This window comes from Pteronotus mesoamericanus, unplaced genomic scaffold (assembly GCF_021234165.1).
Source record: "Pteronotus mesoamericanus isolate MK-2021 breed Mesoamerican mustached bat unplaced genomic scaffold, CSHL_Meso_final contig_26, whole genome shotgun sequence".
NCBI classification, from domain to species: Eukaryota; Metazoa; Chordata; class Mammalia; order Chiroptera; family Mormoopidae; genus Pteronotus; species Pteronotus mesoamericanus.
The window spans coordinates 12,936,815-12,951,473 of record NW_026555109.1 but is presented as its reverse complement, the minus strand read 5'-3'; the positions used below and the strand labels follow the sequence as shown (position 1 = coordinate 12,951,473).

General features: G+C 43.5%; 1 protein-coding gene across 5 annotated transcripts in view; it reads right to left on the bottom strand.

The window, feature by feature from the left end:
* Positions 1-11,380, bottom strand: part of NAXD (NAD(P)HX dehydratase) — a 34,949-nt gene extending 23,569 nt beyond the window's left edge. For 3 of the 5 annotated variants that reach the window (XM_054574397.1, XM_054574399.1, XM_054574401.1), the window contains exons 1-5: positions 11,156-11,283; positions 8,103-8,253; positions 6,268-6,313; positions 5,527-5,615; positions 1,127-1,235 (exon numbers count right to left, since the gene is read on the bottom strand). In XM_054574397.1, the coding sequence (XP_054430372.1) occupies positions 1,127-1,235; positions 5,527-5,615; positions 6,268-6,313; positions 8,103-8,253; positions 11,156-11,255 (495 nt within the window). In that variant the 5' untranslated portion in view covers positions 11,256-11,283. Of the gene's footprint in view, positions 1-1,126; positions 1,236-5,526; positions 5,616-6,267; positions 6,314-8,102; positions 8,254-8,752; positions 8,873-11,155 lie in introns of all 5 variants that reach the window. The other 2 variants (XM_054574400.1, XM_054574398.1) reach the window with 2 other exon arrangements.
* Between the last annotated feature and the right edge of the window lie 3,279 nt (positions 11,381-14,659).

The following is a 14,659-nucleotide window of genomic DNA, read 5'->3' as shown; positions in this document are numbered from 1 at the left end:
GAGAATTGTGTGAGGTCCCACTCAAGGTGCCTACTTTGAAGGGGACTGAGGCGTCACTGTCCTATGTACAATGTTTCTTGTATCTTGTAACTTCTTCAATAAATGTTTCTATTTTTCATATTACATGGCTGGATGCCTTCTGGACAGACACTATATATATATATATATGATACACACACACACACACACATCTATATATGCAACTAGGGTCTTGTGCCTACTCTGTGACACCAGGCGCCTGGTTAGACTGTGCATGTATGCAGATTTTATCTAAGGACAGCAGGGAAAGGAACAGAGGTCAAAGCTGCAAATCAACTGGCCAGTGGGGCCTGAGGCCTAGGGTTTTCTAGACCTAAAAAGAACATCAAGAAAGTTGGAAAAGCACCAAGTTAAAACTAATAGAACTTTCGAGAGGACCCAGCTAAAAACACAAAGATAGAACTGATAGATACCTTTTGTGTTTTTATTTAAATTTACAACTTACAACAAAAGTATCTGGTAGACTAACTCAGAAATATCCACTCCTACTCTGGTCATCTGTGACAGTGACTTTAACTGTCCCTGCTGTATCAAGTACTGTGCCTCACCTGGCACTGGGCAATGCACTTTATAAAATGTTGCTCTCAGTAGCTCCTGGGGTCACACTCACTCCTTTACAGGGAAGGCACAAGGCCTGGGAGGCTGAACAAGCACCAGGGTCCCCAGCAGGAAAGGAATAGTGCTGGAAGGTGAATTCAAACCTGAGCCCAAACCCTGCCCACTGCTAACACTGCTCAGTCTGGGTTCTAGGACTTTCCAACATGAGTATAAACACATAAATATCAGGGGGACACCCATGAAACATGAGTGATTCCACAGTGACTTCCTCCTGCTACAGTATGAAAAAGCCAGTGCCCCAAGAGTAAAGATTTCTTCAGTCCAGTTTTGTTTGAAGTTTATTACCATCTTCATGCCTAGTTCCTCTTGCAGCCTCTAAACCAAATGTTATCCATCTTAATTATTCCATGACAAGGCACACAAAACACTAAACAACAGAAATTCAAGAAAAATGTTTCTGTTCTGACTTTCTGAGATCTAAGTCTAGCCGGTCTCTCGGGCAAGTCTGTTCAGTAAGCCCGCACTTTACCTCGACGTTTTTGAGCAGAGCATCCTCTCTCCCTAGGCCAGGGCCCACGACCAGGGCATGCAGTCGGGGCAACCACCTTTCCACTTCGTGAACGGCATCAGGGCGGTCACTAAATAAGGAGAAGAAGGGCAGGTCAGTTTACTTAAAAGTTCACCTATTTATTTATTAATGAAACTAGATCTTCCCAGTTTGCCCCCAAACGTCCTTTTCCTGTCCTAGGATGCAAGCCAGAACCCCGCCGGCAGTTGGAGAGCACCTCTCCTTTAGTCTTCTCTGTAGCATGGTCCATCTTTGAACGCCCCGACACAGATCTCTAGCTTTCAACATTAAAATGCCTTCCAGGGCATTAAGCTAAGTGAAATAAGTCAAAGACAAATATCATGTGATCTTTGTTATATGTTTTAAAAAAACACCCTCATAAATACAGAGAACAGACTGGTGGGTACAAGAGGAGAAGAGGGGAAGTGGGGAGTGAGGGTGGGAGCAGTGGGTGAAAAGGGTATACATTTTTGTTTTTTAAAGGAATGGAGTACGGATGTATGCTACAATGAAAAGGAAGCCCAAAAATATTATGCTCAATGAAAGAAGGCAGACACAAAAGACCACATATGATTCCACTTATATGAAATGTTCAGAAAAGGCAAATCTATATAGAAAGGAAGAGTAGGTTGCCTCAGGCTAGGGGTGCTAATAGGTGGGGGTTTTCTTTTTGGAGTGATGGAAGTCTTGTAAAATTAGATTGTGGTTATAGTAACACTTTGGTACATGCACCAAAAATCATTATACAATTAAAATCAGTGAATTTTAAAGTAAGTTATATCTCAATAAAGCAGTTATACCCATTAGAAATAGTTAATTAATGACAGCAATGGTGGAGACAGACACTGAACCCGACATTAAATATTCAAGGAATCTGATATAGCTGCCACAAGGAGGAGTGGGTACCACAGCATGGCAGTGTGAGTTCGAAGGAGCTGGAGGGTTTAGGAATGAGAGAGGGGCAATGGTCTGAGAGGAGCCATGAGGAACAAGGAGGATGCACATCCCACCTCTAGTCCCAGTGGTACATGAAAGGTACAAAGGAAAAGCCATCTCTACTTCCTTTAGGAATAAGCAGACAAGGTAAAGGAGGGAGTGGCATGGGCAGGAAATAAGGTGGGAAAGTGCTCACTTATGGGAAATGGCAAAAGACCAGTCTGGCTGAACAGAGTCCCAGCAAGGGAATGATATGAGAGAAGCAGGGGCATATATATTCACTGTGATAAAATTCAAGCATCAGAACTTCCACTTGCTGGGCCCCTTCCAAGGCCCTCGGAGGGGCCTTAGCAATTTATTCAAGCGGTCCATATGGTTTTGTAAAATCTGCAAAGGTAAGCAGAGGACTTGGGACTCATCCAAGTGAGGTCATCATAGAACTTTCTTCCCATCAGAAATAGAGTCAATAATGAAGAGTATACAGCTATAAACATACAATATTTTTTCTCCTTTTTTTTAAGGAAAAAAAAATAAGGCTTATGAAAAAATTTCACACACATCAGAATAAGACATTATAGCTAATTTCAAAATTACCTTGACCAGTCTGCTCCCATCACATAGGAGTAGAGGTAACAGTGTAGACCGTACACACTTCCAAACTGACCCCCACATCAGACACTGGGGAAGTCATCTACAAGATTCGTGTGACTGGTCCCTTTAAAACATTAAGAGTGTTCTCCTTTAGAACAAGACCTGACGGCTGCACAGAATTTTATTGTTTTTTCACAAGTTTCCTGTTTGTCATCTCATTTCTTAGACTTTTACAGAACCCATTCCATAAAGCTCTGTCCCCTCACAAGTTGCCCTTGTCAAAGTCACCAATGACCCTATACTGTGAGATCCAGCAAACCATCTTAGTCCTCATCTCTGACTACAGGGACACAGGCCCGTCGGAACAGCCTGCGAACATTTCTCCACTCACCACCACGACGCCCCTCCTGGCCTCTTCCACCTCCTCACGCACCTGCTTCCAAACAGGTACTCCCTGCCTGCACGCACTCCTGTGCAGCCTCATCTTTGTCTCTTGGCTTCAAACACTGTCTACACATTAACAGCTCCCAGATTTACACCTTCCCCAACCGCCCCGCCCCTATCCAATGTTTACTAGCCATGCCCGTTTGGACATCTAACAGATGACTAAAAACATGTTCAAACCCAACTCCTGACTATCACCTCCATTCCTAGTTTCCCAACCTCATTAAATGACACCTCACTTACTCCAAAACCTGGGTGGCATTCATGAGCCTCTTCTTTTCCGTGTATTCCATATCCCACCAGTCAGCAGCTTTGGTGCTGTATTTTTCAAAGATATTCAGAACCTGACCCACTGTCCCATATCTACCTCATCACACACCTATCACCAGGATCTTCACAAGCTTCTTAGTGGGATCCCTACTTCTGCACTGGGCTCCAAAAGCTTATTCTTAACACAGTAGCCAGATGAGCCTTTTAAAAAAAAAATGGTCCTATTCATCCCCTGCTCAAATGCTCCAGCAATCTCCTTCTCATATATGTCAAAGACAAGCCTTACAATGACCCCCATAACCTGCAAAGCCTGGCTTGGGACCTCTTGCCATGTCAACCCACCCTGAGCACCCAAGTGCTCCCCATCATACCTGCAGCTTGAATTCTTGCACCAGCTCTTCCTGTGTATGGAAGGGCCTCTCTCCACTTCTCATGTCTGCAGAACTCGCTCCCTCACCATCTTCAAGACTTTATTTGAATGCCCCTTGCTGTGCCACTGCCCGTGACACGCTACTAAGACTGCACACACAGAGCACACGCACCACACACATAGCCAGCATTCCATCCCCTTCCTTGCTCCCCTCTATCCACGGTGCTTATCATCCCCTGACACACTATTATCTTGGCTGTTTGTCCGTCTCTAGAGCTGTACTGCCCAATATAGTAGATATTAGCCACATGTGGCTTTTAAGTTTAATTAAAATTCAAGTAAAAACTCAGTTCCTGATCCTTACTGGACACATTTTAAGTGCTCAGTAGCCACAGTGCTGGACAGCACCAAGGGAGAACATTTTCATCATCACAGGAAGTTCTGGGGCACGGGAGGAGGTGTTTTGTCTGCTCAATTCAATGCTCTCCCTGTGGAACCCAGGACAGGGCCTGCACAGATCTGCTGAATAAGTGAAGTTTTGTTACTGTCTGATAGGCCCCTTGTTCTGGCCATATGTGCACTATCCATAGGTAGGCCCACAAACCTCTCCTGGGTCTAGGAGCCTCCAGACATTTTTGACAGACCACAGGTGCTGGCCCTGGACATATCACCCTGGTATTCAGATCTTATCCCATGATGTTACATGTTGGGCACCATCCCTCCTGGTTTCAGAGACTGTAGCCTTGCCAACAGGCGAGAGGGCCCCAAGGCTGGAGCTGAGCAAGGGGGTGTTGGAAAAATAGGCCACTGAGGAGACAAAACCTGTCCCCCTGGCAGGGGCGCAGCCCCTGCCTCCCTCACATCACCCTGCCTGGCCCCATAGGATGGCTGGTTAGTCAATGATGGGTAAGACCCCTCAATGGCAGGGGCAAACTAAGAGAAGCACAGTTGCATAGGGGCCATCGGGGAAGGCCTTGGAGGACATGGAGAAGGGACAAAAGACCCTCACCCCTTGGCTTTGTCATGGCCTAAGCCCTCATTCTATCTGCAAGAAGTCTCCTTATCTCTTGGCTGCTCTGCTCCACCCTCCTGACTCTTGCTTGAACAATACTAGAGGCAAGTTAAGCCCTAAACTGGATCAGGGCAATTAGGCCCGGAAAAGGAATGCATTAAATCCTATGAAACCTACTTTGCTAAATGAGTACTGGTGTCTGGGGTCCAAGCAAAGGATGAGTTTATTTTCCCAAGTTTTAGAGCTCAGTAGGCCGGTCACCCTATCTACCAGACACTGACCTCAAGCAAATCTTTTCTATTGATCTCTATGTTTTCTGTAAATATAGCCTTTAGGCAGTGACTGATAAGCTCTGCTTGCATGCTGTATACCCCTGCGTATATCTTATCAATAAAAGCCACTTTAAGAGAAGGGCTCAGAGCATTCTCCACTGGAGGGAATGGCCACCCCCTCTCCTGACAGGCAAATCGTGTCTTGTACAGTTTATTTCTTCATCCGTGGTGGCCGGGAGGACTCTGTGGGCCGGAGCCCCTCCTTCAGTTACACATGACTGTCTCTCTTCTCCTAACCAGACAATGGGCTTGTTTTACAGTTTTCTTCTTTCCTCTGAAACAATATACCTACCAACTCTCAGTACAGCAGCAACTAAACAGAGGCTCTTAGAGAGTCAGTGTAAAGACACCACATGACCAAGGAGAGTTGTTTCAAGTAAAGCACCCCATGTGCAGCCCCACTCACAGAACTGGGTGAACAATCAGCTCCGGGCTGTAAGACTTGATCACAGGCGCGGCCTCCCGGGTACAGAACACGTGGGATAAATCCGCACCCTGAGAAACAAGTTCAAGAGGCTGACTTAATGTGGGACATGCTCAAAAGACACCCAAAGTGGTTTCGGCAAGAGCCACTTCACTACAGGACACGTGGTATTCAACCATTCAAATTATACAGTGCTATCCATAAAAGAAAAATATCCAGCTGCAACAGTTAAACTACAGCTAGGAGGCTTAAGAGAAGATGTAACCTAAGAAAAGGCCGGAAATAAAGGTAGACTTTTGCTGCTACCCAAGAGGCAGGTCAACCCAGACCAGCCCAGGCTGCCTCATCTATGAAGCTCATGGGAAGCAATGCAGCCATTGATCTAAGCACATGTCATACTAACTGTGCTACATGGGTGGTTAGGACTTGACCAAAAGGCATGAGCAAACTACCAAAGTCAAAAGATGTCAACTGCTTAAGCTAGGACTGAAAAAGCATGCCACGATCATTTTGGTAAAGTACAATCCTGATAAAACTTAATTTTTAAAATAAATGAGTTTCAGTTATTTTATCACTGCACAAGAGGTCAGAGTACATTTAAAGATGTTTGTCTTACCCCTAATTACCTGAAGATGTTATATAGATTTCTATTGGAAAACATATGCTTTAATCATATTTAAATAATCCAACTCTTCCCAATAAATAAGACATAAGTAAACATACCACTTTCAGAGCTGAAATTGCTGCAAAATAAGGGGCTCCAGTGTACCTAAAAAGAAAATATTTACAGTCAAAAACTTCTGAGAATGAGACAAGCACAGCAGGTTTATCGACGAGTTGCTTGTGGGTAGTTGGGGAAGTGGCTGAAAGCCAGCGGCACTGCTCCCTCTCTAACCCTTACCCCACACACAGAGCCACAGCACAGGGACATGGGTTGCCCGCCCTGGCCAATACCTAAGGCTCCACCCCTTACAACATAACAGGAGCGTCAAGGCAAAGAAATATGGCCCAAATGAAAGAACAGATCAAAACTCCAGAAAAAGAACTAAACTCAAGGAGATAGCCAACATATCAGATGCAAAGTTCAAAATACTGGTGATCAGGATGCTCACAGAAATCGTTCAGTATGGTCACAAAATAAAGGAAAAAGTGAAGGCTACGCAAGGTGAAATAAAGAATATACAAGGAAACATCAGTGAAGGGAAGGAAACTGGGAATCAAATCAATAATTTGGAGCAGAATGAAGTGATAAACATTCAACCAGAACAGAATGAAGAAACAAGAACTCAAAAAAATGAGGAGAGGCTTAGGAACCTCTAGCACAACATTAAAGGTTCCAACATCCAAATCATAAGGGTGCCAGAAGGAAAAGAGGAAGAGCAAGAAATTGAAAACTTATTTGAAAAAATAATGGAGAACTTCCCCAACCTGGCCAAGGAAATAGATTTCCAGGAGATCCAGGAAGCTCAGAGGGCCCAAAGAACTTGGACCCAAAGAAGCACACACTAAGGCACATCATAATTAAGTTACTCGAGATTAAAGATAAGGAGAGAATCTTAAAAGCAGCAAGAGAAAAGGAGATAGTTACCCACAAAGGAGTGCCCATTAGACTATCAGCTGATTTCTCAAAACAAACCTTTCAGGCAGAAAGGGGCTGGAAAGAAGTATTCAAAGTCATGAAAGGCAAGGACCTACATCCAAGATTACTCTATCCAGCAAAGCTATCATTTAGAATGGAAAGGCAGACAGAAAAAGTGCTTCCCAGAGAAGGTCAAATTAAAGGAGTTCATCATCACCAAGCCCTCATATGAAATGTTAAAGGGACTTATCTAAGAAAAAGAAGATCAAAAACTATGAACAGTAAAACAGAAGGGAGAGGGAGGGTAAGAATGGGGTAAAAGGTACAGGGAATAAGAAGCATAAATGGTAGGTACAAAGTAGGCAGGGAGAGGTTAAGAGTAGTACAGGAAATGGGGAAGCCAAAGAGCTTATATGTACAACTCATGGTCATAAACTAAGGCAGGGGGTGGAATGCTGGGGAGTGGGGTGGTGTAAGGTAGAGGAGAATAAAGGGGAGGAAAAAAAATTGGACAACTGTAATAGCATAATTAATAAAATGTATTTTTTAAAAAACTAGGATCTGTCAAATTTCATAAATGACTTCCAGCAATAACTTTAAATTAACAAAGTAAACCAAGCAGATGCTGAGTGTTTTTACTCTGATTACACAAGCAATACATGCTGATGGTATGGGCCTGGTCAATATAGAAAAGTATAAGGTAAGAAGAAATAGTCTCATCCCCCAATTACAGGCAAAACTTTTACAACAACACACACCAGTGAACAGCTCAATCACAGTCCCTTAAGAGTTTTCTCCTGTTCCATCTTAAAGTTCATCATTGAAAAATAACAAGTGTCATAATATCAGACTACATTTGGAAATGATTACTGGGGTCCAACTAGACAGATGGAGAGTTGAATGGATGGCTGATAGGTAGGTAGATGGCCAGATAATAGAGATTAACTGTTTAAATACTAACATTTTCCAAGTTACTTACTCTTGGCAGCCTCCAACTATGCCTATTCTTCCATCTTGCCCTTTGTGCTTCTTGGTAGCTAGAGGAGGTATAATATTTCTCACCAACTGAAAAGTATTGTCCATATCCTTTATTGAATGTGCTTTATGCAGCGAAAATGCTCTTTTTAAAACTGAAAAACAGGAAAATTAAAATTCCTCAGAATGGTAAATATCTATTGGTATATATAAAGAACAGAGAGTTAGACAACATAGCCCATTAACCAAAATACTTCCCCCAAGTCGACTTGACATGAATGCTAGAGATTTTTGCCCAATGGTTTAATTATTTTATTTCTGTAAGTAAATGTTCAGGAATTACAATACTAATACATGCTGTAAATATCAAGTTTATTTTTTAAATGTATCAGGCATTTTGGAAGTCTACTTAACCTCTAAAAGTTTTTTTAATGTGTTATTAACAAACTACACACATTTCATTTCAACATTCTTTTAAGTTCATTATGTCTCTTCTCTCAAATTAGAAAAGCAATCTTCCATTTGTTACCTTCTACTGTCATATTCAAGTCTTGACAGATGCATATTATTCCCCATTTAATTTTCCAGTCATATTTCCAACACTCAGATACTAATTAAATAACCTAGAAATGGCATTCTAAATATAGAACATACCTTACACTGGGTTCAAAGACATTCTGAATTGTCTCTAAATAGCTCATTTTAATTGGCCTTCCTTGAAGACAAGGCCCTCAATATTTTTATCCTTCCAGTTATCCCCGCAGCTGAAAAAACCTAGACATGGGTCACAAGTTCAAGCGAATATTAGAAGCAGGCTCAGCTCCACATGGTCAAACAGATTTACCTTTAATAACATTTTTAGAGTGTTTAGAACCCAAGATGTAAAGGGAATATTAATTACTGCCATTAATTACTTTCACCTTACAAACCAAAACAGGAATAAAACTCAAAACAGAATCAGTGTAAACCTCTGACCCAGAAAAGGGACAACTAGCCCAAGGATGAGTAAAACCGGCTGATCCTCTGCTCCCACGGTTCCTCCTCAGCAGCCACATTCTGCTCCCTGAGGTGACCGCAGTACTGCTTCTCACCCTGACTCAGACCCCGCTGGCAGGGGCCTGGAGCTAACCAGGGCAACCCCACTCTCATTCCCCCACTCACTGAAATTTCTAACTTCCCCAATACCCAGCCACACCCCGAATTCCCAGACTGCAGTCTTTGCCATGCCCAGCTATGATGAGACGCTCTTTCGGGGCACTCCCTCACAAGCTGCATGAAAGGAACCAGAGCTGTGATTAGCAGATTTAATGACAGCATCGCTGACTGCTGGTGAACAATCTATGTAGTCATGAAAATGTGTGCCATGCATTTGTTTCAAATTTGAACATAAACAAGAATACCAGAGAATGGTCACTCTTTCAAATTACCCAGAACGATACAGCTGCTTTGAAAAAAAAAAAAGTGTCTAGAAATTGTAAAGATAGAATCCAAATTTACCAGTCACTCAAGGGTTTTTCGGTTGTTCTAGGTTCCCTATGTCTTGGGTTTATTACATACCATCATTTTAATACTGAGCACTCAGCCCCTCACAGAACACCCTAAGACCACCCCACCACCTTTTTTTTTTGCCTGCACAGAATGCAGTACAGCTCCCATCCAGGGAGGGTCTATGTGTTTCCATGTTGTACCCTCATCCTCAATTGCCTCAAACAGAGTCTGGCACAGAATAAGACATCCAATAGACGTTTGATGAATTAGAGGCATTTTGATTCACTCTCATTTGTAGCCAGTGTACTTTTTTTTTTTTTTACAAATAGGGAAACTAAGGCTCAGAGGCAGACTTGTGAAGATGCCTGTTAGTAAAGAATAAGCTAGGGCAGAAGACATCATTTTACCAAAATGCTGCCATTTTAAGGCAAAAGAAATCATTTTCCTTTAACCAAATATTCACCCTGCCAGCCAAAAGACAGGTCAAATCCTCAAACGCCTTCGGAAACCATTTGCAGGGTGGCGTGGGGGGGGGGGGGGGGGGGGGGGCGGGAATCACTGTTGAGAAGCACAGCATTTTCACTTTTCAACTGGAATGGTATGCACACAAAGTAAAAAGCCACACTGTTCACCAGCCTCCTGTCCCACTCACCTAAGATGCGGACCTGTTGCAGAAAAGGCCAAAGAAAGGGTCAATTAAATTTCCATAAACTTCACAGTGAATCTCATTTTCACCTGGCTTACTGACAAACACCATGGGGACTTAAATATAAACATGGAAGTTCTGAAGGATAAAAAGGCCTTGACAAAAGGTGACTTGAAATTTATCCTATTAAGTAAGTAACTTTGTTTTCATAACAAATCTGATTTTGGAAGAACTGGTAAAACAGATCTGGATTTTGTTTGTTTGTCTTAAAGAAATGTTGCTGAGTAAGTCTGGAGAATCACACAGGTTTCTTAAGCCTAGGTTGTTTTCTAGAATTACCTGCCACTTACAACCTGCCGTGACACCGATGTTTCCTTGTGCCAAACGTCCTTTAAATTAATATGAACCATAACTAATTTGGAGCAATGACAGCAGTGCTTAAGTCAACGGAAATACGCCTGGAAGCTAGGACAGGAAGTCAGGGATCTACAACACCTAATAATGAAAACAAACTCAGAGAAATCTTGCTAACTAATCATAGTGTGTGCCCAATGAAAAGTCTCGATAACTTGGTCCCCAGAGACGTCTCTGCTGCTGGTGTGATGAAGTGAGGTTCATTTGCTAAGAAACCCCTCAGTAATTCTCAGAGCCTCTGGACCTACCATGCTGAAAAGCAAGACACCCAAAACTCTTGTTTGACATTACTCTAGCCGAGTGCGGCCTGAAAGCTCCGCGGTCCTGAAAGGTTCGGCCAGGCCCGCGCGACTCCAGTGATCCTGGGACCGCCCGACCGCCGCCGCAAACCTCCGTCCCCCCGCGCCCGCCCCCAGTCCGGGCGCAACACACTGCTCCTAGCGGACCCCGCCGACCCCGCCGACCCACCGCGGAGCCTCCCGTCCAGCAAGTAACCTGAGGTCGGGTACCTGTGTCCAGCGGCGGCCCATAGAGCGCTAGTGCAGCCGAGAGAAGCGCGACAACGGCTGCGCCGGCGACCGCAGCCCCGACCCCCGCGAGACTGGCCATACATAGGAAGGCCCGGACCGATCTTACCTCGTTGGCAGGCCCAGGACGCTACCCAGCCGCGACGCACAGCCATTGGCGAACGTCCGAGCTTCCGTCCGCCCCCGCGCCGCCGCGGGAAATAAGGACACCGCAAGAACTTCCGGGATCCGGGTTGTCTCAACTTCGCCGCCGGAAGCTGCCTGCTAACTGGCAGTTGTCTGGGATCGGGTCTCAGTTCGACCCGCTTGGTTCCCTGGAGTTTTGCTGGAGGGCAGACTACGGAACCAAGATGCGTCTTAAAGGTCTGGGGCCTGAGTTGTTTTTATTGTTCCTTTTTTGGGTAAGGGGCATAATAAAAAATAATTGAGGCAGAAAGCTGCCCAATGGATAGGCAGTGCATTTTACCATCTTAGCAACATATTTTTACGGTATCTAGAAAGTTAGCTCCAATGGAAAAGCTTTCTTTTTCTCTATTGTATGCTCAGCATCCAGAACGTGACACATGGAAGGTGCTCACTCTCTTTTTGAGGTATAATTTGCATAACAATAGTCCATTAATTTTAAGTGTACAAATCTTTGAGTTTTAACAAATGTGTATAATCATGCAAGTACCACCACAATCTGGATTTAGAAACTTGTTTTTGCTTTTGTTTTTTAAATATTTTTATAAGAGATCCTTTCCCATTTATTCTGGGAAAATGTTTTTCAAAGTCAAAGACAAAGACTTTGATTTTTGTAAGACAAATGATGATATGAAGGCCTTTTATAAGAAGAATAAAAGACGAAATCAGTGTTTTTCTGCCATGGGGTGCAAGGTGGGTGTAAAGGGGTAGCCCCCTCTGTGGGGAACTGAGGGCCCAGGGCCTCTCACCAGGCCCTGGCCAGCGTCCTCTGGGCTTGGGAGGGCCACTGCGAGAAGGGAGGCATTCCCAGAAGTCCTGCCCTGAGGCTGTGTCCATCCAGCCTCCACTGAGGCGCCCAGTCCAGCCTCCCAGTGCAGAAACAGGGACAGAAGCTGGGCAGCTTCCAGCCCCATGGAAGGGCAGCTAGGACAGTATTAACCTACCCAGGTCCAGGAGCTGCAGTGCTCCTGTAGGAGGTTCATGGCAGATACATGCCAAGAAGGTCCCCAAGGGTCCGTTCTCAGGTGTGGTTCTGAGAAGCAGTCCCTGCCTGCCTTCCTTTGTGGAGGGGGTGTCTTAAGCTGTGTCCTGAGAGGCCCTCAAAAATGATGCAGGACCAGGCAGCACACACAGCCCACTCTCCCTGCAGCCTCATTGCCCCTCTGCATGGGCTTCCTGCTCCAGCTGCAGAGAACCGGCCTCAGTTAAGGGCAGCTCAGATCCGGAATGGCTAGAGCACTCCGGTGAGTAGAGAGGCTGGTAGAGATTAGGGGCAGATGGACCAGGAGCAGGATCAGAGATCTGAGTTTGGCCTGTGGAGACCTGGTAGCCCTGTGATGCACCTTTACGCTCTGCAGTAAAGACGTGTTTGGTTTTCCAAAACTGCAGAAGCTGGAGTGTTTTCCAGGAAGACCACAGGCAGGGGTAGGGGGCCAGGGGTGGTACTGAGAGCTTGGGGACGGTGAGGAACACAGAGTATCTTACCTAGTACCTTTTAGATGGTAGGAAGGTGGGCCCTAGAACTGCAAAGAGGCCCTGCAGATGCTGGAGTGCTCGAGGCCCCATCCCTGTGTCCCTCTGTGCGTCTCTGCCCTTGGCCCCTTGCCGGTGAAAAGGAGGCAGCCCGGCCAGGCCTGGAGAACAAGCCCTACAGCCTGGGGCGCTGATGTAAGAGCCACGTCAGGCCCCGCCACACAAGGCTCTGGACTCAGCGGCTGCCGAGGGTGATTTAGAACATTTCTACCAACACACCCAAATTATGTTTCTGATGCTATTATTTTAAAATTTTTAAGTGTTTATTGCTCATTTATAGAAATACTGCTTTGGCCAAAAGATTTAGTTTTTTTTCCAAAAGATGGCTCTAGTAGCACTTAGTTGTCTTTAACTTCATTCAAAGCAATTTTATTAGATTGTATTGTGACAGCTATCGTATCAGTGTGTATTTTTAAAAAATGTATCAAAAACTGGTGAATTTTTATGTAGCCATTTTAATATTGAAGATGGAAGAAAATACACAACATTTTCAGCTTACTATGCTCAATTTCAAGGAAGGTAAAAACGCAACTGAAATGCAATAAAAGATTAGTTTAGTATATGGAGAAGGTGCTGTGACTGAAAGTGTCAAAAGATGTCAAAAGTGGTTTGCGAAGTTTTGTGCTGGAGATTTCTTCCTGGACAATGCTCCGTGGCTGGGAAGACCATATGAAGTTGACAGCAATCAAATTGACGCATTAATTGGGAACAATCAATGTTATACCACGCAGGAGATAGCCAACATACTCAAAATACCCAAATCAATAAAGTTATTGGGAAGATGAAAAATGTGTCTTTTATTTTATGGAAAAAAACCATACAGACTTTTTGGCCAACCCAATACAATTGATTTTAATATATTGACATTGTATTCTTTGACCATGCCAAATTCATTTATCAGTGCTAGCAGATTTTTTTAAAATACTTGGGATCTTCTATATAAGCAATGTCAGTTTGCACCATTCTTTGGTGACAATAACTTTCAACTTCAGTCACTTGGTAAGGTGGTAGCCACCAGGTTGTTTATTTACCACTAGTATGAACTCCTGAATTTTTATTTTATTCAATAAAAATTCATGAATTTTTATTTATTTAGAGTTACTTATTTCTTAGCCACTAGGTTATTTACTTATTACTAATATAAATACATTAATTTTAATTTTGTTTTATTCATTTATTTAATTTGTCTATTACATAACACTTTTACATATTTGGGGGGGGTTTTTTGTATTTTTAAGTATATTTTATTGATTACACTATTACAGTTGTCCCAGTTTTCCCTCTTTGTCCTCCTCTGCCCAGTACCCCTTTCCCTCCAACAATCCCCCCGCCTTAGTTCATGTCCATGGGTCATGCATATAAGTTCTTTGGCTGCTCCATTTCCTATATTGTTCTTAACATCCTTATGTCTATCTTGTACCTACCCAATTATACTTCTAAATCCCTATACCTTTTCCCCTATTTCCCCCCTTTGCCTCTCAGCTAATAATCCTCCAGATGACCTCCATATCTATGATTCTGTTCCTGTTCTAGTTGTTTGCTTAGTTTGTTTTTGTTTCTGATTTTTAGATTCAGTTGTTGATAGTTGTGAGTTTGTTGTCTTTTTAATGTTCATAGTTTTCATCTTCTTTTTCTTAAATAAGACCTTTTAACATTTCATATAATAGGGGTTTGGTGATGGTAAACTCCTTTAGCTTTACATTGTCTAATAAATAATACATTGTCTGGGAAGCACTGTATCTGCTCTTCAATTCTAAATAATACCTCCAG